This window comes from Rhagoletis pomonella, unplaced genomic scaffold, assembly GCF_013731165.1.
Source record: "Rhagoletis pomonella isolate Grant_MI unplaced genomic scaffold, Rhpom_1.0 Rhpom_scaffold_00004, whole genome shotgun sequence".
In the NCBI taxonomy this organism is placed as follows: domain Eukaryota; kingdom Metazoa; phylum Arthropoda; class Insecta; order Diptera; family Tephritidae; genus Rhagoletis; species Rhagoletis pomonella.
In genome coordinates, this window is record NW_023458558.1 from 66,804,766 (window position 1) to 66,828,022 (window position 23,257).

Consider the following 23,257-nt stretch of genomic DNA (forward strand, 5'->3'; position numbering starts at 1 on the left):
AAATCATTTACGACATATTTTAGCAGATGTTTTAAAATATAATATTTAAGTTTTATAATTTCGTTGGAAAAAGAGTGTACATTTTTTGTTTTTGAACGCAGTCCTAATGTATATTACTGTAACGTGCGCAGGGCATACAAATATTTTGTGCTGTTCGAGTCAAGCACTATTTAGTCTTAATAACAACACAGGTACACTTCTCTTTAAACAAATGTATATAGATACATTTGTACTTATGTATGTACATTGGGGTGGTCCAAAAATAGTAAAGTCGGAATTGTAATGCTCTCACCCCCTAGGATTGTTCTATATCGAAAAAAGTATAGCCCTATTTTTTATATCGAAATCAAAAAATATTTAGAGGTCGCTCAAAGCGCTCAAAGTTTTCCATGTATTTTTATATGGGCAAAATAAAAATTTTCGTAGAAATGGTATAGAATTCTTGAAACTCAATATTTTTCGATCGGAAACTTCAGGGTCTCTTCAATAATATTACGCAATTGTTTATTTAATCATTTTTCAATGCTAACGATTTTTTATTGGTTATCCCAATGAATTTTTCGGGGTTTTTATGGGTTTTTGGCGGACCTATAAATTAAAGTTGCGATGAAAAAATGGTTAAATAAACAATTTATTTATTGGGAATCTCCTGCTGATAAACAAAGTTTTCTGGTAAAAAATATTGAGTTTTAACCACTTCTACGAAAAGTCGTTTTTTCCCCCATATAAAATACATGGAAAACTTTGGGCGATTTGAGCGACACCTAAATATTTTTTGATTTCAAAATAAAAAATAAGGGTATACTTTTTTTCGGTATAGAACAACCCTAGGGGTTGAGAGCATAAAAATTCCGACTTTACTTTTGCATTTTTGGACCACCCTAATGCACAAATGTATGTATGGAGAAAATACTGGCCTGATAAGTTTTGCATATTATATATTTTGCAAAAAGGCTATTTATTCTTGGAAGGTCAGGAATGGTCATATTTAAATCTTATGCAGGGAGTTTCAGTCTCTATATTGAATGTATGTAAATATGTACATATTAGAACGTGGCAAACATGAATACATACTACATATTATGTTAACATACATTCGTACATATTTGTGTATATTTTTTTCATAACAATGTGAAAAAAGTCAACCCAAGGTTAAGCTAATTTCTACGATTTTGAAGAGTAGCACGCCATTCTGCTTTATGACGACTCTGAGCTGACACATTGTTTTTTGGAGAAATTCGTAAAAATCGGCTATTAAGTTGAACACTAGCCGCTAGCTTCCTAATACTACTCTGAATACTTTTATGCTGAGCGTTTTGTATGAACATACGTACATATGTACTTCCATTCAAAAAATGGTCCATAGAATGATTGTTTGAAACCAATTTGATTTTTTCTTAAGAAAGGTACCTTTTTTGTGCACAAAAATAGCGGCATTTTTTATATTTTAAAGAATTTTAATATCTTTGTTTTACATTTGAAAGGAAAGCTAATCAATTGTTACCAAGCAGCTTAAAAAAAAAGAACACAAACTTCCAAGTATTAAAGTAGCCGCAAAGATTTAAAAGTAGCCACAAAAGCGAAAATTTGTGGGTCATAGCCAAGTTTACTGCATTTAAGTTAAGAATACGCGCTCTTAAACAAATACTAACAATTACAATAAATACCTAATAAATGTTGGTTATTGATTTGCCCCACATTAAAAAAAAAATTCAAATACAATGGGCAGATTGATTGTATAAAAAATTAGCGGATGTTTTCAACAAAGGTAAATATTTGCAGCAGTTATGTTCACAGCAAATATAGCGAAGGAAAAAAATAATGCTAATATCGTATACTAATGGCAATAAAAGAGGTAAGCCTAAATACGCATAAAAGCCCTTTTAAGGCGTTGAATCGAACCTGAATGCATTTATAATACTTATAAACAAATTCCGCGAAAGTAAAAGACATGCGGATAGACGAAAAGTATATTGAAAGCTGCATGTATTAAAGAAGTCGAAAGTGTAGAGTGTAAATAAAGTCAAACAATTATCAAAAAGTGGCAATAATTGAAAGAAAAGTCGCTTTGGGAACGCACGAGCATACATATGGATGTTTGAATACATATCTATGTACAGGGAGATCCAACACAATGCAACAGATATAACCAAAACTTGAACGAAGTTTGGAGATAATAATGATTTTTTGAAATGCCTTCCTGTTTTCAATATCAGCTTTGCGGGAAGTTGCGGGATTTATTGTGACCTTGTTTTGTTGTTATAAGAGGGGAAATCGATTAACTGGAGGCTTATATCTAGAAAGTACTGTATGAGAAGGTAAGAACATTTAAAGAAAACTACTCTCAACTCAAGGTGGGCATTGCAAATGCGTCTTTGTAATACGAGTAGCATGACGTGTATTACAAACCGGGCGAGGAAAAGGGCATAATAACTTAATAATTCCCACCATAGACCCTGGGATATTTTGTAGAATGAAAAATGAGAACTGGAGGGCCGCATTAGAGAAAATTTAATGAAGTAAGTCTACACTTCACATTAATGGCACATTAAAAGAGATTTCAGAAATTTGTGCGAGTTTGGCCGACATGGATAGCTCTGGAAAATTCTACCAAAAACTGCGCCGAATTAATCTTTATTTTACAACTCAGCCGAGTTTCTGAAAGAAATGGTTCTACGTACTTCTTATTCAACCTGCTAAATCGTACTAGCGACGCAACGGATACCATTTAATAGAATCAGTGTTCCGTTTCCAGACCATACCGAATCGGACAGTGCGTGGCTAAAAAATGACAGAAGATATTGCAGTCAATGGTCTACCAGCTGCTCAAATCCACAATTTGGCTGACATTGCCGTTTACGACGTTGGATCCCTGGCCCGAAACACATTTAAATTAGAAAAAGTCTTTTCCCAACAGCGGCCGCCCCTCGGCTCCTCGTTTTGCCGTACGGAGGCGGCGTAAAACTGTAGGTACCTGATAAGATTAATACATATTGGATACATTCATGTGCCAGTATTGACCACTTTCCCGCCAGACTTTGCTGGTTTTCCCCCCAGTTCTGTAATTTTAGATGATAGTATTAGTGTTTTTGGCGGCCAACTATATAAACCGAAGTAAGAAGAGGCTTCAAGAGTGCCATTTTCCGTAGACAGAAAGTAGTGAAAGAGTTTCTTCGAAGCGTTCGACTTAGCCATTAGAGCGTTAGAGATGTAAAATTGAAGTGGAGGAGAGTAGACGATGATGGTCTCTTCTGTCATAGCGGCGCTAGTCGGTCTATAACTCATGTAATTCAGTACCGAAGAGCATTGGAAAACATTCGGCGTTAGAGTGGAGAGAAATTGGTTGAACTTAGGTACGAAAAGGTGGGGACTTTCATACCAGCAGTTTTTTACGGTTTCTTCAGACGGTCCGGCAAATAAAGCACCTTGCAATTTTATTTAAAAATTTGTGAAAATATAAATATGTCCAAATTGCATTTAATCTGCAAAATGGAACTACCGAATTGGGAACACCCTTTACAAAACCATCCATGTCTATTAGTTTAAACTTTAAAGTGAATATCGAAGCTTTGCAGAGCTTGCCTTTACTCTGTTTAACACTCGTAAGCACAAAAGAAATAAATACATGAACGCATAAAAAGCCAACAAAAGTGGAAACGGCAAACGATCGTAGTCGTAGAATCATGAATTCTGTGAGCGTTGAATTAAATGCAAGCTAGTTTTTGAAAACGGCTACACCAAACAAAAAAAAAAGCGCAATCAAAAGCGCTTCTACAAAGAGCAAACAATGATCCAGCGGTGAAGGTGAGTAAATATAAATTTTTACTGCTGTTTTGTGGAAAACATTTTTAAAGTGGCAATTTCTGGTTTACTAATGCCATTGTTATTGTTATAATTTTATCGTTTGGCGATGGCAATTGGCTGGTTGGTTAGCTGTTTTGATTTGTTGGTGCTGCTGTGGCTTTTGTTGTTGGCGCTGGCTGCTATAAGCCTGTAGATACTTCTTTATGGTTTCATTTAATTTTTTTTTTTTGTACATTTAAGTATTTCAAAACTTTTAATGCGCTAAACACTACGGCGAAGCGCAGAAATATTTATTAAGCAAGTTATTAGCGACCGAGACCGAGAAACGTGTACATACGCTTGCTTGAATGTGTACAAATGTAAGCAATACTAAAATATTCGTAAACATTTTCAGTTTTATTTCTATGCTTCATTATAAAAATTCACTTTCACTTCAAGTGTGTGTGTCTTTGAAGCGGTCATTCAAGCGTAGACCAATATTATTTTTTCTCATGGATTGTTCACTGTTTTCTGTTGTTGTTATTGCTTACATATATGTAGTATGTTATTTAGTACTTTTTTATTTTTATCGTTCCTTAACAAAATCACTGCACTCTACTAATGACTACTTTGCTGGCCTCGCAAATAATACAAAAATTAAAAAATTTAATATTTTTTTTCTCATTTTTCAATTTCAATTTTCCATATTTTTTTCCCGAACGCAATTAGCAGCATGCAAAACTTTAATACATTTTTTGATAACTCTTTACGATTTCCGCCGTTTTATTGATTCGTAGACCAGAATGCACGCACGCAAAGTGGCTACTAAATGAAGCTGCCCGCTGATACAGTCGGAAAAGTGTCACCCCCAAAGTCTCTATCGACGTTTGAGTAATTTTTTATTTTAATTTGTTAAATCTACATTCATTTAAGCATTGAAATTACAATTAATATGTGGTGAGAGTGCGCATCTTGCTGTGGCGGTTAACTGTTGGCGCGCAGGGTCACTTCACCCCTGATGGCGAAAAGGTTAATTCAATAAAGTATTGAAGCGCACATAAATGTTATGAATACCCAGTTTACCAAATGACATCGATTCCGGCTCGTTCTGGTGAAAAAAGTTTCGAATTCGTCAGCGGACGAAAAGCACTGTTCGCTGCGGGCTGCATAAACTAAATACCAAAGAACTGCAGTTGCTTAGAACTAGATTTGTTAATTTTTATTAAAAAAATATTTTAGTTAAATTTATTTGTTTTTCTTTTTGTAGTTTAACATTCCTTCAATGCATTAAATAAAAAAAAAAAATTGTAATATTCAGAATATACATATTGACAAGTTGTAACTAATTTTTTTTATTTTTACATTTTTTTTTGTTGTAAAGATTTATGTGTATACATACTTTATTCTAAAACGAAAACTAACTTTAAAAACCGTGTGCAATATTTCAAAAAAAACCAACATGCTTTCCTCAAAATTTCAAACTTTTTATTCAGAATTATAGAAAAAATAGGACGCAGTTTTATAGCCCATTTAATTTCAGTACAATAGAGTACAAATTCGAAGTGGCTCAGAACTCGTATTGATTCACCATACTGAAGTGGAACTCGTCCCTTTTCTGCGGCAAATTGGGTAAACGTACATACATAAGTATGTATGTATGTGGGTGTATGTATATGAACTTACCCAATAAACATTTGGCTTGATTAACAATTCGAAAATGATTGGAAAACGAATTTTTTTATTCAAGTCTCAACTTCGATAATTATAATGAGTGTGAAATATGTGTGTAGGTTAGTATTCGATTCGAGAACTAGGCCATTGTCCAGAAAAACGGAGCCTTCGTTATCCGATGTATGGTCCTTTCGCTACAAATTCGAATTGAAATTTTAATGACAGATAGTGATTGTCTTTCGTTTCCCTTCGAGAATGATCTGGGTTTCACTTTCCCTCCTTTTTCTATGGTTCTCATTTGTTTTTTCGAAAGCATTTCGAGAGTATTTCCAATATACTATGAACGTTGGACAACTAAGTTTGGTTATGAAATCGTTCTCAGTTCGATATTCATATTGGATATCGAGGGTCATTTTCGAACGTTCGCCACAATGTTTATTGGGTATATTCATATACGCATATATGAGAGTATCAGTCATATTCAAGATTTCATGGTAAACATGCGGTAGAACATTATTAAAAAATGTGATATCATAACAATAATAATCTCACATGTGTATAACATAAGTTCGTTATGAAGTACACAAGATCTTCGTTGTTGGTCGGTCCATCTCTCGAGAGTATCTCAAGTCATTCGGCTCTCCAAGGCTCATCAGCGACAATTACGATGCCTATAAGTATCGGCATGTCGGACGTTACACGACAAGACAAAACAGATGGTTGCAAACTTGAAGGGAGAGTCGCGACAGCCTTTCGACACTTTGATAACTTCAGTTTAAAACAAGAGGAATGTTTGTCACCCCCAAGAAACAGTTATCAATCATAATGGTCGCTCTTGAATGATCCACCTATAGGCAGGGCTGCCAACTTGGTTCAAACCGTGCCATTTTTGGCCCTGTTTTACATCTAATGGCACTTAATTTTTAAATTTGTCACGAAGTGCCAAAATTGCACTTTTGAAAAATAGTAATATTTTAATACATTTTTGTGAAATCCTTTGCTTGTACTTCTTTTCTTTAACTAAATTTTTCTATTTTTTATAGTGTATACAACTGGTTTATTTTAGTTTGGCCTTGGACTTTTGTTTTAGAAATGTGTTTCTAATTTTAATGTTAAATGGGAAGAATTAAAAAGAATGGCACCTTTTTGGCGTTTTTATTTTTTCTATTTGGCACATTTTGGCGCTTCATAATAATAAAAATAATAATAGATTGGCGCTTACAGATATGTTAGTGTATGGCCGAGCTTCTCCTCCGATTTGTGGCGTGCGCCTTGATGTTGTCACACAAAGCGGACGGACCTACAGTTTTACGCCGACTCTGAACGGCGATTGTATTTTTATGAGAAGCTGTTTTTCATGGCAGAAATACACTCGGAGGTTTGCCATTGCCTGCCGAGGGACGACCGCTGTTAAGAAAAAACCTTTTTTCTATATTGTTGCTTGTTGCTTTGACCAGGGTTTGATCCCAGGTGCTGCGGAGTGGAAGCGCGCACTGCTTACCACTACACCACAGCGGCCCTTCATAGCTAAGTATATTTGGCAGCCCTGCCTATAGGAGCAAACTGAATACGGTAGAGAGGACAGCCTCCATATTAATCACGGAGCTTTACCTTACCTTTTACCCCCCGTACGGCCCTGAAACCCTACTAAATCTTCTTCCTATAGACCTTTACAGTAGATACTCGCATCAAAGCAGCTGCAACGCAACAAAATTGAATGCAACTTATACATGAAGACTCGAAAATCCTGGGTACCATTCCAGGAACTTGGCCCGCAAACCAACATTCTGCTTCGATAACAGCTTTTATATTAGGATTCCAGACGCTTGGACTTAGATTTAAGGTCTTCCGTCATTTTTAGTGATATGCCACGTACTTTAAAGACTTCTCACTGAACTTCAGCATGCGGTTCTCAGACCCAGCTAGACAGCTATAAAAGAGGCCGCCCTATGTCCCAACTTCTCCAAACAGCGTTGCCATTTACTCTGACAGGCAAACCCTAAACGAGTTAACTGGGAATGTTACCATTAACGTGGTATGGATACCCAGGCACAGTGAAATACCTGGAAACTGCACGGCAGACGAGTTCGCAAGGGTGGCAACCGGCATACCCTCAGTTAACTCTTCGCGTGAGCACGGTTCTCTCTGTTTTTTCGCAAAATGCAAAAAGATGGGCGAAGGAAATCCATCTGTTTCTTTACTAAATAGATCTAAAAAAGTATTAACGTCAAAATACCTATGAAACTTATAGATACAACTGCCACCTTGAAAGCTTGGGGAACACGGGAAACTAAGTGAACGGATAAACTGTCAATAATTTGACCTTTTACCTTTTTAGCGATGGTTTCGAGAGTCCAATTTGGATTTTCCATAAAAAGTCTAACAATTTTTTCACCCTTTTCTTCACTCATTTCGAAACCAAAACTTATCAGATGACCTTAAAACTTTGCAGACTTCTTAATGAATGACTGACTTCTTTTTAACTGCCTTTTTCACAGGGTGTAACCTTTTCTAATCTCTTTTTTTTGAAAACCAATTTAAGCTGATGCCACATAAAACTTTTGCTTCGCTTTGCGTGATAGAAAAAGAGGATATTTACCTGAAAAAGATACGTGAAAAAGATGATGCCTTGTATAATCGTTTGTAAATGAACATTTTTGTCTTGGAGGGATTTACATTGAGTGCACATTCTTTAGACATAGAGCGCTCAGTAAAAGCTTACCTAAAACTGGATATGCCTTTTCGCTACTGAACTATCGGAATAACTTAAGATCAGGCAGCCTGCTAACTTGTGATTCCTGCAGTCCCAGAAAAACTGTGCTAACAATAAGATCGTAGAGAAAACGAGGAAGGACTCCTTGAGGGAAGCATGGTGTGTGATGATCGGGAACATTTTGAACGGTATTTTGAGGGTTAAGTTATTGTTGTTGTAACTTCTCTACAGTTTTCCTATATTCTATGATCATTTATCTTCACAATAAAAAAACTTTCATTCCATTATCTGTTTTCTAAGCGAAGATCTACGATTTTGAAAAAAAACTCGTGTTTTGCCTATAATGCGACGCGTCTAGCCATTGTGTATCATAACTTTAAGTTATCGATGCAAATTTTTTTTTAATCCCCCCCTTCGCCAAATCCTGGCTACGCCACTGGATAATTTGAACACTAAGAATAATCTAAATAAAGCATATGGTGGTCTTACATTTGCATATTTCGATGCTATTGCAAATTCGCTTTCATTTAGAGCAATAAAATAAGACCAGAATCAAGAACTTGTTTTTTTAATTAGTCCCGAAATTATACTATTTTTTATATTTTTCATTTGGAATAAATAGAAAGTAAAATAATTTAAATTGATTTAAATTCAAAGTGTATCAAGTTTAATCAGTAAATGAAGAATACTGAAAGTGGTTTAATAAGGCGCGTACCGACTTTTTCAAGACTAGGTAAAATTTGATTCTCAGTTTTTTTTTCAAATCACATCTGGCTTCTTGCTCGCAAAATAAAAGAATTCTTGCTTACCACAGTTGAAAGAGCATAACTCAAAAAGAGATTGCCACACAAATTTCGATTAAATTAATTAACATAAGCCTCCACATTGTTCGGAAGTGCAACTATTTATGTAACTTTTCATAGTTTTAAGCTCTTAAATAAACGTTTGTTCATCCAACTGAAGGAATGCATATCTTGAAATTGAATATTCGATTACAAGCAAACGTGCTTACATACATACAGATGTTCATATGTAATACTTTTGCAATGAATTTGGTGAAGGGAAGTATGAGGAAATGGCGCTTTGTCGTTGGCCAATCGCCCTACTGAGTAGGAAATGCAAGCGAAACGCCGAAATATCGCGTGTGCGATGTTCGCAAAAGGCAAGTCAATTTTGATGGTATTTTTTTTTTTTTTGAAATCGCACTATTCATAGATATGGGTAGTAGGTATACATATGTATGTAAGTGTTTGTGTTGCAAAACGAGTAAATTCGAATAAGAAAAAAAGTAGAAATCTAAAAGTGTGCAAACCAGAATATAATTGATTGGTGCCTTTGCGCCATTTCAAGGAAATTCATTTACGGACTTGGCTTGGCAAAAATTGGCAATTTTAAAACGTAAAAAGAGCATGTAACTATATACATACATACATGTATTTTTCAGGTATTTTGCAATAAGCAGTTGGATAAAAACGGCAAAGCTAAATTAAAAAACACCTACAATACTTTGCTGGTGATTAATGTGTAGCAGTCAAACGTAAAAGAACTTAAAAATAACTGAGTTATTAAAAGCGAGCGCGGATAATAAAAAAGCGAAAAAATAGATTACTTTTTTGTTTGTTTTGTAAATCAAAAGTCAACGCTGCGAGTTCAAAGCCCACCTACGCCCACTAAAATCGAAGCATAGCCGCCGCAACAGCCGAACGTAATGGAAGGCGCCGGAAAACAAACATTTTTAGTTCAGCTCAGAACTTTCAGCTAATCTCCTGCGTCGCGCCGCGCCGCGTTGCGACCTGTTGCGCTTGCTTCAGACAAAACACTCAGCGCGTTATTTTTTGTTTGATATTTCGTTGCAATTTCGTATTCAAGAGTAGTGGAAATGGGTATAAACATGAAAATAATACTTTTGTGACATGAAATTTTTAGTATATGTACATAAGTTGTTGTAGAAATGTGTGTAACTATGAAAGCGCTGTGACAGCAAGCACTTAAAAATGAACGCTTAATTTGGGAACAGTTAATTGGCCTTGATTGCGTTAAAAGCTAAGTATGTATTTTGGTACATATTTTGATTGTCTTTTTGTTTTCTTTTGTTCAATGTTCGCTCTCGACCATATTGTGGGCCATAATCCCCAAGTGAGTTCATGCGACACTCAACAGTGTGAGAAGAAACTATTTATTTTATTTTTTTTTATCGACAACGCAGAGTTTACAAAGGGGCGTTTTTTATAACTATTTCTGCAGATAGGGAGATCAAAAAGTAGCTCCAAACCGCACTAATTTACTGCATAATGCGATAATTTTATTGAACCGTATGTCGACAATTATGTGAATTGCTTCTGTCTTTAGCTGTAATCAAATATTGAGAGTCCTCAATAAAAGCTAGATATTTTCAATTTAAAGCGCGACCGTTGCGCGCCTACATTAAACTATCCACAAAAGTAAATCTTAAAGGTTTATATAACAACAAAATTATAAATAATAAAAAAATCGCTTACCGCCTGATATACTTAAGCGCTTGCGCGCATCACGCTTTGAATAGAGGAAGTGCTGCAGTCCCAATCCGGCGCTAGACTTCTTTCCACTCAATGAGGCACTGGCGCGACTCGCCAGACCCGGTGACCGATAACGCGCGCTCTTCGCACTTCCACTGGCGCTAAAATTCAGTGCGCCTTGCGACTTGGCGAGCGGTGTCGAGCTGGCCATTGGCGTTTGTACTGCACTCACGCCCACTGTCGTTCCAGTCGCCGTCGCGCCCGTACTTGTGGTGGGCAAACGTGGCAACGAGTTGGTGCTCGCTACTTGACCTACTCCTGTAAGACTGCGTGGCAGCGTGGAGCGTGCACCGAAGGCATCCTCGTCGGATGAGTCCGATTCGTAAATGGCATCTGGCACGCTTGAACGTCGCACATCTTTGCAATCGATGGACGTGACCCAAGGTTTGGCGGGAGAGGCCTCCAATTCTTGGTGTCGTTCGTCGCCACCACCTATGCTGCCGCACGAGCGCACACGATCCAATTGCTCGCGACTCATACTCTTGTGGTTGAACAACAGATCACCTGCCGAACGACGCTTTGCAACGGCCAAAGCGGACGCAGACGATGAGTTGTCACGATCGAGTTGACTGAGTTTGGTTCTGGAATCGCCATTAGCCAGTAATGCCGACTCAAAACTACCGCGCCACGAGAAACGTTCATAATCGCTGGCAACGCCACACTCCTCGCCGGCGGTGTCGCTAACACCGCTGCTCGATTGATGGTGGTGTGGTCGCGTCGCACTTGCACTGCTACCGCTTACATTGCTACAAGCTGCCGATGTGGAGGCTGAGTCGAGCAGCAGATCGTGTGACTTGCTACGTGCGAGACTGTTTGCATCGTCCTGCAGCGCTTTGTTCGACTTTGACTGATGCGGCAAATGGTGCGGATGATGCAGATTGTGTTGATAAGTGGAATGTTGGTGGTTGGTGGCTGTCGAGTGATGTGTGCGCGCCGACTTCGTTTGATCACTTTCCGAGGGGCTTTCTTCTTCATCCTCCGTGGTGGTTATGGATATTTTCGCTTGTAATCGTTTGTGGTGGTTGCGCTGTGGCACAATTGGCGAGTTGGTGCCGTGAGAATCGTTGCCACTATTCACCTCGTGCATAAGCGCGACAAGACGTGTACCGATGTGTTGCATTACTTTAGCAAACAGCTGTGGAGAACGTTCAGTGCTGTGTGTGCTTCCGGTTGAAATTTGATCCTCTTCTACATTGCGTTTTTCTGCATTATTCTCTGGGTTGGTCGGTGGAAGCTCTTCCGTAGTTTGCACTGTGGCAGTGTTGTTTGCATTTCCCACAGCAATTTTCGAGAATGAGGCAACCAGTTTTTGATATACCAGCGCAGTGTCTGGGCTTAGGCCGTGAGTTTCCACTTCGAGTAGGCCACCATCTCCCCTATCACCTTCCTCGTCTATCTCGAACTTGTTTATGATTTGTTGACAGCTCGCCGATATCTGCTCCTTTAGTTCACCTTTTCGGCGATTGCTGCCTTCGAGGTCGGAGCTTGTATAATCGGAAGAGTCACATGAGTCTGACCATGTGTCCTCACTACTTAAATATTCGACGATCTCACGCACTTGTTCATCATTTATTCCCGGCACAGTTTTCATCAGCCTAGTCAGCTCATTCTCAAAGTAAGCTAAGTGCGGTCTAGACTTCATGCGTCTAACCGAAATAGGTGTCGTCTGATTTGGTGTTGTGCCCTTTGAGTTATTAGAAGAGCCAATATTTTGCTGTGCATTGGCAGTGGCGACTACAAGGGTTTTGAAGAATTGACGCATCTTAGACATCATCAGGTTGGTCTCTTCATCAGAGCTCCAATTGTTAAAACTATCCTTTCGCACCAAACTTGCATTGCCGGCGGGTGGCAGTGGTGGTTTTAGTGTTAGCCCGTCCGCTTTCAGAGTTGAAGATGTGTCTTGCGGCGTAGTAATACGCACTTCTGGCACAACTATAGCTGAACTAGATGTAGCCAGTGTCGCTTCCTTTACCTCCTCGATTTGTTGCAGTAAAGTAGGCGATTTGGTGCGTGCCGCAGCAGCGCTTGTCGTGGGCAATTCGTTATCAGGCGATTTTAGGAGATCATCATTGCTGCCAACAAAACCACTATCGCGGCTGTGATGTTGCTGTTTCTTCGCTTGGGAATTGCTGATTGAACCGGGTGTGGGTGTGCGGCATTCCGCATTCGATACAGAAGGTTTGCTTGTATCCTCTGCAGAGTCATGCAACTTCTTTTCATCCAGCGAGTCGTGACGTTTGCGCACCTGCTTCTTTCGTTTTATCGTATCCGAAGAAGCGCTGTCGAAGGTCTTCTCGCCACTGCTGCTCACATGCAGCACAGTCTCATCACATGCTTCCGATTCGGAAGAGTCCAATAGATCGCTGGTGGCTGAAGGCATGAGACTCGGTTCCAGTGAATCGGCAGGCATGGATTGCGAATCGACCAACAGATTGTCCAAAGAGGAATTATGTGAACGTGGAGTACCACGTGCGCGTACTAAACGTTTACGGCGCTGACTTGGGCTGGGATGACCTTCACTATCGCTACCCACGCTGCCACTCTCATCTGATTCATTCTTCTCGCTTGCGCTGAAACCCATGAAACCGGATAGGAAATATTTTTCCAGGCGCGATGAAGCCAGCTCTGCGGCACTATTACTATCGTTAGCATTCTCTTCTGGCATGCCCAACGAATCTAAGCCTTCTGAGCACTCACTACTCACCTCAGACGCCGTATCGTCGCCACGCGTATCTATCGAACTCATCACTTTGCCATCACCCAGATCGAAGAAGAAATACTTTTCCAAATCAGAGGCAGACAAGCGATTATGATGATTGATAGTCTGCTGCCTTCGTCGTTCCATCTCATCCAGCTCTTCGCTACCGTCTTCAGTGCTGCGCAGCGATGCGACCTCGCTTTCCTCACAACTTTCCTCTACTATCGTATGCAAAGTGAAATCAATTGTGGAACGGTGATAGCCACGCAGCTCTTCTTCACGATCAACAAACATGCCATTTGCTGAAACGGTGTCATCTCCATCCATACTTAAATCTTCTGAATCGGATGCAGTTGGCGTGGTGTCGTCACCGAAATCTTCATCGCCTTGATGGCTTATCTCCTCCACCCAGGAGTCATCATCCGCTAAGCCATCTTCAAGACATCCCGCTTTGGTTTTAGAATCACGAGTATCCTCCAAAAAATCACCATCATCATCCGCGCCCGCTCTACTGCTGCGACCACTGCCACGGCCATTTGAGAGGTTATCGAAATCTTCTTCTTCTGAATCACCGTAGATGATCTTTTGATCGCGCAGCAAATCAACTGTGTTCACTGGATAATGCGTCCCTTCACTCGTGGTGCTCGTATCGTAAGACAGCGTCACCTTGCTATTATTGTAGTGCTTGTTGGTCATCGTTTTGCGAACAGCTGGCGATATATACAACAACGACGACGAAGAGGAAGGTGCTTTCGATGAGTCATAACCACCTGGAGTGTGGTTATTGTCGCTGGGGCTGCTGGCATTTCTTGTGGCTGTGCTGCGCGTGTCACTAAAACTTGTTCTTTGCATAGCTGCTGTGGTGCGGGGGAAATTACTATCTGGATTTGCATGGCTGGCATTGCTGTTCTGCTCATTCGCCTCATAACCAGTCAATCGTATAATACTACCACCATTCGCGCTGCTACCAACACAATCAGCGCCATCGACTACACCACCACCATTCCCAACACTGCCAACGTCGCTGTGTCGGTGGTTATCATATGATTGTACGGCTTGTTTAACACGTGTCGCGGCGGACTCTATAGTGGTTATTGTTGTTGTAGTGGTGGTGGTGGTGGTTGTGCTTCCTAAATGCGCTTTGTCCGAAATTGCACCGCTGCTGTGGTTGCTGGTTAGCAGGTCATTGCCGTTACCAATTTGGCCGTTGTCTTTTGTAATCATAATTAAGCTGCGATATTTGGCCGAAAGTGAAGTGGTGGAAGAGGGTGCGGAGGGAGCGTGGATGGACGAATTGGAGTTGAGTTTCGTGCAAGTTGTGGGTGCGGCCACGCCACCAAAAATACTATCGAATTGACTGCTACCACTGCAGGTTTCGTTGTTGACGCTAAAATAGGGTGCGTAACTGGCATGTATAGCCTCTGTTACCGTAGTTGCTCCTTCCTTCGCGCCCGCGCCCGCTTCCGCTATACCGCAGTCAGCGCGCTTGAATATATCCAGTTTGCTCGAGGACGTTGAGAATCGCGTTTGTTTTTGTTGTTCTTCCGCAGCTTTTACGTGCATATAATCACTATCTGTAATATTCTTAGCAGCGCGGTCTGTTTGCCCCACGAAATCGCCGTAACCGCGTTCACGTTTACGCTCGCGCTCGGTGTCGTAGTCTTTTTCGTTTGCGTTTTCTATTATTTGATTATTCACTACTACCACTTTGGCGTTTATTTTATGGCAAGCGCTCGTAACACTTTTATCGTTGTTGCTATTATTTTCAATTTTGCATGCCTTTTGTTGGCTTTCGTTGTCGTCGTCGCAAACACTTTGTACCGCTTCGCGCTGTTCAACACTAGCTACACACGCGCGCACACTGTTGTTACCAATTTGTGTAATATCTTTTAACTCGTTTTGTGCTTCTTCAAGCGATTTATCAACACCCTCGATGTATTCTTTTTCTTTCGATTGTGCTTCTGCACTTTGCTTGCCACGAATTTGTAAAATTGCACTACCACTTTGTGTAGTATTTAGCAAAACATTACCATTATTATCTTCACTATCTTCACAACCGTCAACGACGCCGCGGTCTTTCACGCTTAACATTTCATTTTCAACTAAACGCAGCGAGTTGGCCAATACCTGAGCGGACGCTGCGCGCACGGCTTCCACGGCCGTATTCGCTACCATAACGTTAGTTCGGCTAGAGCGCGTCGTCACGATGTTAGCCAATTTATTGTATGCTTGCTTGTTGTTGTTGCTGTTGAGTTTAGTGACGTTTGCACGTTCGTGCTCTTCCAAGTTGTGAATTATTGCCTTTGTTGATGTTTCTGGCATTGCTGCTTTGACCGCGTCATCCGCGCCGCTCTTACAATCGTTAGGTTGCTCTTGTACCGTTTCAACGATTCGCAATGTCTGCTCTTCAGCTACCTGCGCGCTCAATGTAGGCAGCGTGGTGCGCTCTTTGCTTTCCAATGCTGGATGCCAAGTCTCTGCTGCAGTTGACTCTAACTTGTTTGCAGCTGTGTAAACATTTTGCTCAGGTGTTTTATGCTTTTGCTCATCGCTATCAGCGTATGCCATTTTCGTTGCTGTTATATTAGTTATAAGCGTTGGCATACTCGTCGCCTCTAACGAGTCCATGAAACAGCCGGAGAGTGATTGAAGTGGCGGTAGTTCATTAGCTGTTTTGCATGCTTCACTGATCCGTCCCAGCCATGCTGGCCGCTGTTCTTCTTCTCCTTCGCTTTCGAAATTATATTTCATATTTGTGCGTTGTCCAGCTGTTATGCATTTTACTACCTGCTTTTGTGTCTCATTCGTGGCCGACGTTGCTGGGCTGTCGCTTGTTGGGTGAAGCGTCCGCGCGCCCACCTCTTCATCCACTGTTCTGTTTTCATTGTCATAATCTTTTTTGTCTGCTATTTCTCTGCATACATCTGTTTCTTGTTGCTTCGTATACGCGCACATTGTTTTCGTTACGATAATTTGATTTTCTCTTGAGTTTGCTGCTTTAATGCTGTTATCCGCATTTACGTTTTGTGACCACTTTTTGTTTTCATCACAAACAACTTGATTGTCGTCATTCGTCACGGTAGTGTCGTGAGTGCATTGCTGTTTTTGTTGTTGCAATTCCTTTTCTTCTCCATCTAGTGCTTCGCCTTCAACAGAACCACTCAGGTGCTTCTCGGAAGTACCTGCACTAACTTCAGAGGCACTGAAGCGGCGCGACGATGACTGGCAAGCATTGAGCTGGTCAGCGGCTTGCACCTTTTGTTGTTTGTTTTCTTGCTGAACAGGCACTTTTTCTTGTTGATGTATTTCAGACGCTGTTTCTTCCACCTTTGTATGCTCCTGTCTAGAGCTATGTGTATTTTGCATTAGCGCTGCGTTTTCGTTGTTCGATTCGTTGTTTTTGTTATTGCTAAGTATGCACTCTGCAGTCACCTCTGACCCTGCAGTACCAGTGCGCTTTTCTAAGGGCTCACTCTCCTCCTTATTCTGCTCACCCTGCTTGTGCTCGATAACTTTTTCCTTCGTTACCAAAACGTTGGCTTCTTCAGTTTTTGTTCTAATTATTTCTGTGTTTGTTGTACGCCAACCTGTTTGCCAAGTATTGTTAGTTTCATCCTCAAGCATATCGCCCTCGTCTTGTTGCTTTTCGCGTTCTCGTGTTTCGTTGCCGCGTGCAAAACCCGCGGCGAAAACTACCCGCGCCTGACTCTCCGCAACCTCGTCAGCAAGGTGCGCGCCTGTACTCATTGCATCATCATTGCTTCCATCAACAACAAAAGCAGCGTCGTCGCTATTGTTTGCTTGCTTATTGTTCTGCTGTGTGCTATTGTCGTCATCACTTGAGCCGCGCTCAGGTGCACCCGCCGATTTAGAAGAAGACTGTGAAGTGCTATGCGGCGCGTTTGTAGTAGCGGATGCGTTACCCCCCAACACCTTGCCGATAAGTTCACCTTCCCTTCTATCTAACACCGCCAAATGGTCTTGGTTAATTTCTTCTACACCGCGCCGTAGTTTTTGTAATTTCATTTCGAGCTCTGAATTTTGTTTTGTCAGCGCAAGTAAGCGATTTACGTCGTTTGAAATACTATGCAACTCATCGCATGCTTCTTGCGTGTCTATTTCCCAATCAGGTGCAGTTGGTGGGGAGCTTGCGCCATCAGCGCATACAAATGGTTTCGCCGCACCATCGGGTGTTCGTGTTGTTGGTGCGCCGAGATCGAACGAAATCAGTGGCGTATCGGTTGTGGCATGTTTTGTAGTTGCATGAGTTGCAACAGCTGTTTTGTTATCTGTATCTGTTTTCGTTTCTTTTTCATTTTCGGCTGCCATTGCAGCTAATTCAGTGCTTGTTATTGCTGTTGCCAACACTGCAGTTTCGCTAGCCGCTGTTTTTAATTGCTCTGATTGTTGCGTTGTGCGAAGATTTGATTTATTCCACTGTAGTTTGCTTTCTTTAATATTTGTATTGCCTGTACTTTTGTTGTTTGTATTATTGTTGCCATTGGCACTTGCCATGTCTGCCATACTTGCCACTTTCTTGTTAACTGTGCCACCAACACCGCGCGACGCTCTATTACTATTGCCCGGCGCTGCGGCCTGTTTACGTTTACGATCGCGCTCGCGTTCGTCCAACGCCTGCCGCTCCGCCTCTTCGTCGTTCAGCAGCCGTATTGCATGCAATACCACGCCACCGTTGCCGCTAGTATCATCAGTTTCGCCGCCGACGACAATAATGCAATTGGCCAGCTCATCTGCAGAGGTTGCCACATACTTGCCAGCGATATTTTCGCGTTCACTTTCAGCTGAATTGTGCACATAATTATCATTCCCATCATCATCTTCATCAACATCATTTCTGCAATTCTCGGCATCATTACGCGAATTCCGTTCATTGTCGCTTGTAGATGTGCCATCACTCTCACTTTCGTGCGCCACATGCCAGGCACTCGCCTCCGCGCCAGCCTGCTCCTCACTAATGACCTTAACTGAATTCAAGACAATACCACAATCGGTGCGCTCTGTGTCCGTATCGTTGTCGGAGGAATCTTCAAGATTTGCATCCGACGACTGTGAATCATTTTCACTAGATGTCGAAGCACCGCGGCGGCGCTGACCGCGCGGCACACGATTTACCACAAATATCTTCGAGAAGTGTTTGCTCTTAGGGCGTCTATCGGCTATGGTGCCAGTGTCGTCGGTATCTATCGACTCAGAGGAACTCGAGCCGCTTGTCGTTGTATTTTCACTGCTCGTATTGGTATTTTGATCTTTAGTCGATGTAGCTGAACTGCGGGAATACGCGCGCCTTGTACGTGAGTGGGATAGTTCCCCCTCCGCGCTCACACCCACATCACACTCGTCGTCGTCTTCATCATCTATGTGGCTCACAATCAGCGCATCGATGCCTGCAACACTAGCGATATCGTAACTGCGCTGTACCGAGCGCCGCGACCCGGACGCGACTCCCGACAGGTTGGACGCGTCTGAACGATACGATTTCGTATGCCTATTCTCGTCACTCGCAGTCACTTCCGACTCTGTATCGCCACTTGCTGCGGATTCGGCATCTGAAGAGGAGAACACATTCTCGCTTTGCAGATAGCCACCGGTATTTATGGCGTCGCTTTTCAATTTGCCAATCGAAATCATTGCGCTGTACGATTTTGCTTGTTTTAGGCGAGTTTTCGAAATATTTTTTAACTGCTGATTGCACGACGACTGTTGGCCTTTTAAGACGATTTCATCCTTCTTTACCGGTATTAACAAAAGTAGTTCAACATTTTCCTGTTGCTGTTTTACCCGCTCTGTAGTTCTAGACGCGTTCACTGCAGTCTTACAAGTGCTCGCCTTTTGGTTCTGACAACAACTAGTTTCAGCTACGCGCCGGCTCTCGCAGTCAACCGCGCAGTCAGCTCTGGTTCGCTCAATACCTTTCACGCTTTCAGCTGTTCTGTCAACGTCGCCGCTAACGTTGCGCGCTTTAGCAACATTGCTATTTCCTCGCCGCAAAACAACCACCTTATCCGCTGTGTCACCGTCGTTAGAGCATTTGTCTACAGCGCCGTCGCTATAATTACAATCTGAGATGTTGTGTTTAGTCCAAGTAGTGGTGGTGGTAGTGATGTTTGAGGAATTACTAAAAGTGCTGGCGTCAGCGTTGGTCTGCAAAAGAGTTCTTACTGTTGTGTTATTGTTGTCGTTGTGGCTGGCTACCTTTATTTTATGTTGATTTTGTTTTCCTTCTGCCGTCGTTTTTTCTACTCTACTCAAGTGACGACGGCACAATGCTGGACTTTTGTTCAGGCTTAGGCTTTGTTCGCTGTCGCCAGGCGCGTCGTCATAGAAATACGGTATGTTTTCTACTAAGCGATCGCGACTCTGACTTCGACTGCGCGCTGGGGCTGCGCTCAACTGCCGAGTTGAGTTTACCTCAACGTCTAGGCTTCTTTTTGTTACACCTTTTGTTTTTCTTTGCAAAACAATTGGTGAAGTTGATGTTGTTGTTTTTGCGACTTGTTTGCCCAGCGAGTTTTTGTTTGCTTGCTTCGTGCTCTGGTCACTCCGTGACGACGATGGCGATGATGACGCCGCGCTCGCCTTTTCAACAACCGCACTGCTCCAGTCTTTGTCTGTGTCACTATAAATATTAGTTTTATTTTTCTGCTCGCTGTTGTTGCTAATATTGTTGGCTGGTTGGTTAGCTATGTTTGTCGTGCGTAAGGTAATACAAGTTTTGGCATTGCGGCTGTTTGTTTCGTTGCGGCCTACCTGTTCGCCTGCAAGTTTTTCTTGCAAATGCGCAAACTCGTTTGATTCCTCACCTTTTTCAGCTGTTTTCAAAAGTTGTCTCTGCTTTTGCTCCAATTGTTGTTGCTGTTGTTTTAGTTGGTGTGGGTTTTGTTCTGGGAAATATTTTTCAGTACTAATAGTAGACGCACAACTATTTGCTAATAACTGCCAGCTAGCAGCTGTTACTTCCTCTTCAACATCCGCGTGGGTTTCGAATTCTGTAAGCTTATCAGCCAAAACTTTGACAGAACGTTCAATATCAGCGCCGTCAGCTCGCAAGGGCTGCTTATCGGTACTACGCGCACGAATCCGTACTTTTCTGCTGTCACTATACACTGTTGTAGCTGGACTTTTGCTGCCTATAAATGTGGGCGTTTCATTTTCATGTGTTTCACTCGCGTTCACCTCAGCAAAAGCGTGCTGATCCGACTCACTGAATTCACGAATCGATTGCGTCGACGGTTTTGTTAATACTAATCTTGGTGGTTCGCGCATACCCAATGTGAACTGCTCACCGCGATTATGTTCAGCGCTGGCGTGTTTGCTTACGTTGTTTGTATTGGTATAACTTAGAGTCTGATTAGTTTCAATGCTGGTGTCTGCTGGTTGGCACAATGCTGTTGTTGGTGTGGTCGTGGCAACACCATTTTTGGATTGTGTGCCAAAGTTGTTGTGGTGATGGTACAGCTGTTGGTGCATTGCTTGCTGCTGCAGACTGTTTGCCGTAAACCGGCTCAAACTACCAAATTCGCCCAAACCACTGCTGGTCAACGTCTCCAGACTGCCCGCTGTGGCTGTTGTGCCATACCCTGATGACGAGCATTGCGAGTACATAGAGGCGCTCAGTTCTGGTGTGGACGATTTGAAAGCGTCGCGAGCTAACCTAGCATGCATACCCACCATTGATGCGCCACCTACGTCATCGCCTGGCTCCTCCGGTTTGCCGGCGCTCAGCTGCTGGTAACTTGCCGCATTCGAATACGCTGCCACCACCGCTGCTGCGGCAGCCGCTTGTAAGTTGTTTGTTGCCTCGCTAGTCTGATGTGCGAGTCCGGGTGCAGCTGTGCCCCACAACTTCTGCAGCGAAGCGCGTAACTGCTCGTCCTTGTCCATGATGTTCAGTATATCCGAATGGGTATTGGCATGTGCATTCGCTGCGCCCTTCAGCAGCTCGCTCGGGTGCCAGTTTTGAAAGGCGGCCATGGGTACTGGTATTGGCACTGGCACTGGTATGGGCACATATTGCGGTTGCGGTTGCGGCTGCGATGGTGTCGCTGGCGCCGCTTTAGTAACGCCACCACAACTACATACGCCGCCGACAATTGGCGTGGCCGCATTTTCCTGCGCCTGCTTGGTGGCGGCATGATGGTGATGTCGATAATGGTGATGATGATGCTTACTTTCTTTGCCCACAAAACGCGTTTTTATGCGTGTCTTCATGCTCAACTGCTGGTGTTGATTTTGTTGTTGTTGCTGATGATGCTGGTGATGTTGTTGACGTCCAGTCGAACTGGGCGCCACCGCTGCGTTTGTTGGTGCACGCACGAAATAGCCATCCGAGCTGGTTTGCGAAGAACTTTCACCTTGCATGAGCATCTCCTCATCAGTGCCGGTGTCACTTTCGCGTATGCGCGGACAGTAGACAAGCGGTTTGCGGTAGAGTAGCGGTGATTCGGCGGGTGAGGCAGTGCTCTCGCTAGACTTGAAATCACGCATTGCAGCGCTACGACGCATGACCAACGGTGAGGGGCAGGGAGAGAAGAATATTTGTTTAGTTACCGAGCCGCTAGTGCAAATCATCGACGGCTCAAAGTAATCCCAATCGCAATCGTCAATGGTGATGCTGCTGTAATTGTGTGTGGAAGAAGTGGTTGAGCTGCTATCTTCGAATTCCTCATCCTTGCCGGAGGAAGATGAGTCGGAGGAGTTGATAAAGACAAGCTTAAATTCATCGGCTTCCATATTGTAGTGTTGATGATTGAATGTAATCGATTTAAGTTCCAACTCCGAGGAGGTCTCCATATCATAGACATCTGTGCAGGATGAGAGGAACGCCAAAGCATTCAGTTGAGTGAAAAATATTCAAGCTTGAGAATTATCTTGTTAAGGGGTTAGTGGTTAAGGAAACATGACCCGTTGTAAAGTTGTTCTAAGGTTCACAAGCTACATTGGCGATGATGTGCTTGCTTTGAAGCCCTTTATTAGCCACTGTTAAAAAAGCCGACACCGAATTTTGTTAGTTTGGTTAGTTAGACGAATTTTTCACTAAATACCGACACCAATTTAAGCATAGAATATAATGCAATTGAAGTATGTTTTCGAGGACATCACACATTGCCTTTATATGTAATAATATAGTTTAGAATTTCGGCCCATGCTGCTGTCAGAAAGTGCTTATATCTTCTATATATAAATACGCCACAAGAAAATTTTGCAATTCCTTTTTTGAAGGCACCGTTCGCTCGATTTCAATGAAACATACACCGATTTAAAGGATATAACTTCCTCTAATCCAGAAATGTTAATCCCGATACATAGGGACGTGGCATCAGACATATTGACTAAAATGTGAACACTACTATATCTCTAAAACTAATTATGCTGGAGAACTGAAACTTTACAAAGATGCATAGATTGTAAATACCATACTTAAGGCGAAAAGTGATAGATTTTGGAAAAGGGGGCGTGGCATCTGCAATACAAACTGAAGTTCTACTATCGCTTTTCCCTGGAGCCGCTTATGCTAAGGTCCTGAAATTTGACATAACAACATACGTTGTCAATACCGTACTTACGGCGCAGAATGGTAGATTTTAGAAAAGGGGCGTGGCACCGCCTATACAAACTGAAATTCTCATATCAGTTATATCAGGAACCACTTATTATAAGGTAATGGAAATTTATACACCTCAATTTATACACATATAAAATCGCAAGAATCACACAATTGGGAACCATTTTCTTCCAGATTTTAGATTTAGAGCTGCCCTTAAAAATCATATTTATGATCAGATTTGTTTCACTTTTAGAACACATATTAGTAACATA

At 42.0% G+C, this 23,257-nt stretch overlaps 1 protein-coding gene across 1 annotated transcript in view; it reads right to left on the reverse strand.

The window, feature by feature from the left end:
- Positions 1-23,257, reverse strand: part of LOC118738295 (pneumococcal serine-rich repeat protein-like) — a gene marked incomplete at its 5' end in the record, with an annotated part of 86,697 nt that overhangs the window by 21,181 nt on the left and 42,259 nt on the right. The window contains 1 exon segment of the mRNA XM_036469218.1: positions 10,666-22,242. Within this exon segment, the coding sequence (XP_036325111.1) occupies positions 10,666-22,242 (11,577 nt within the window).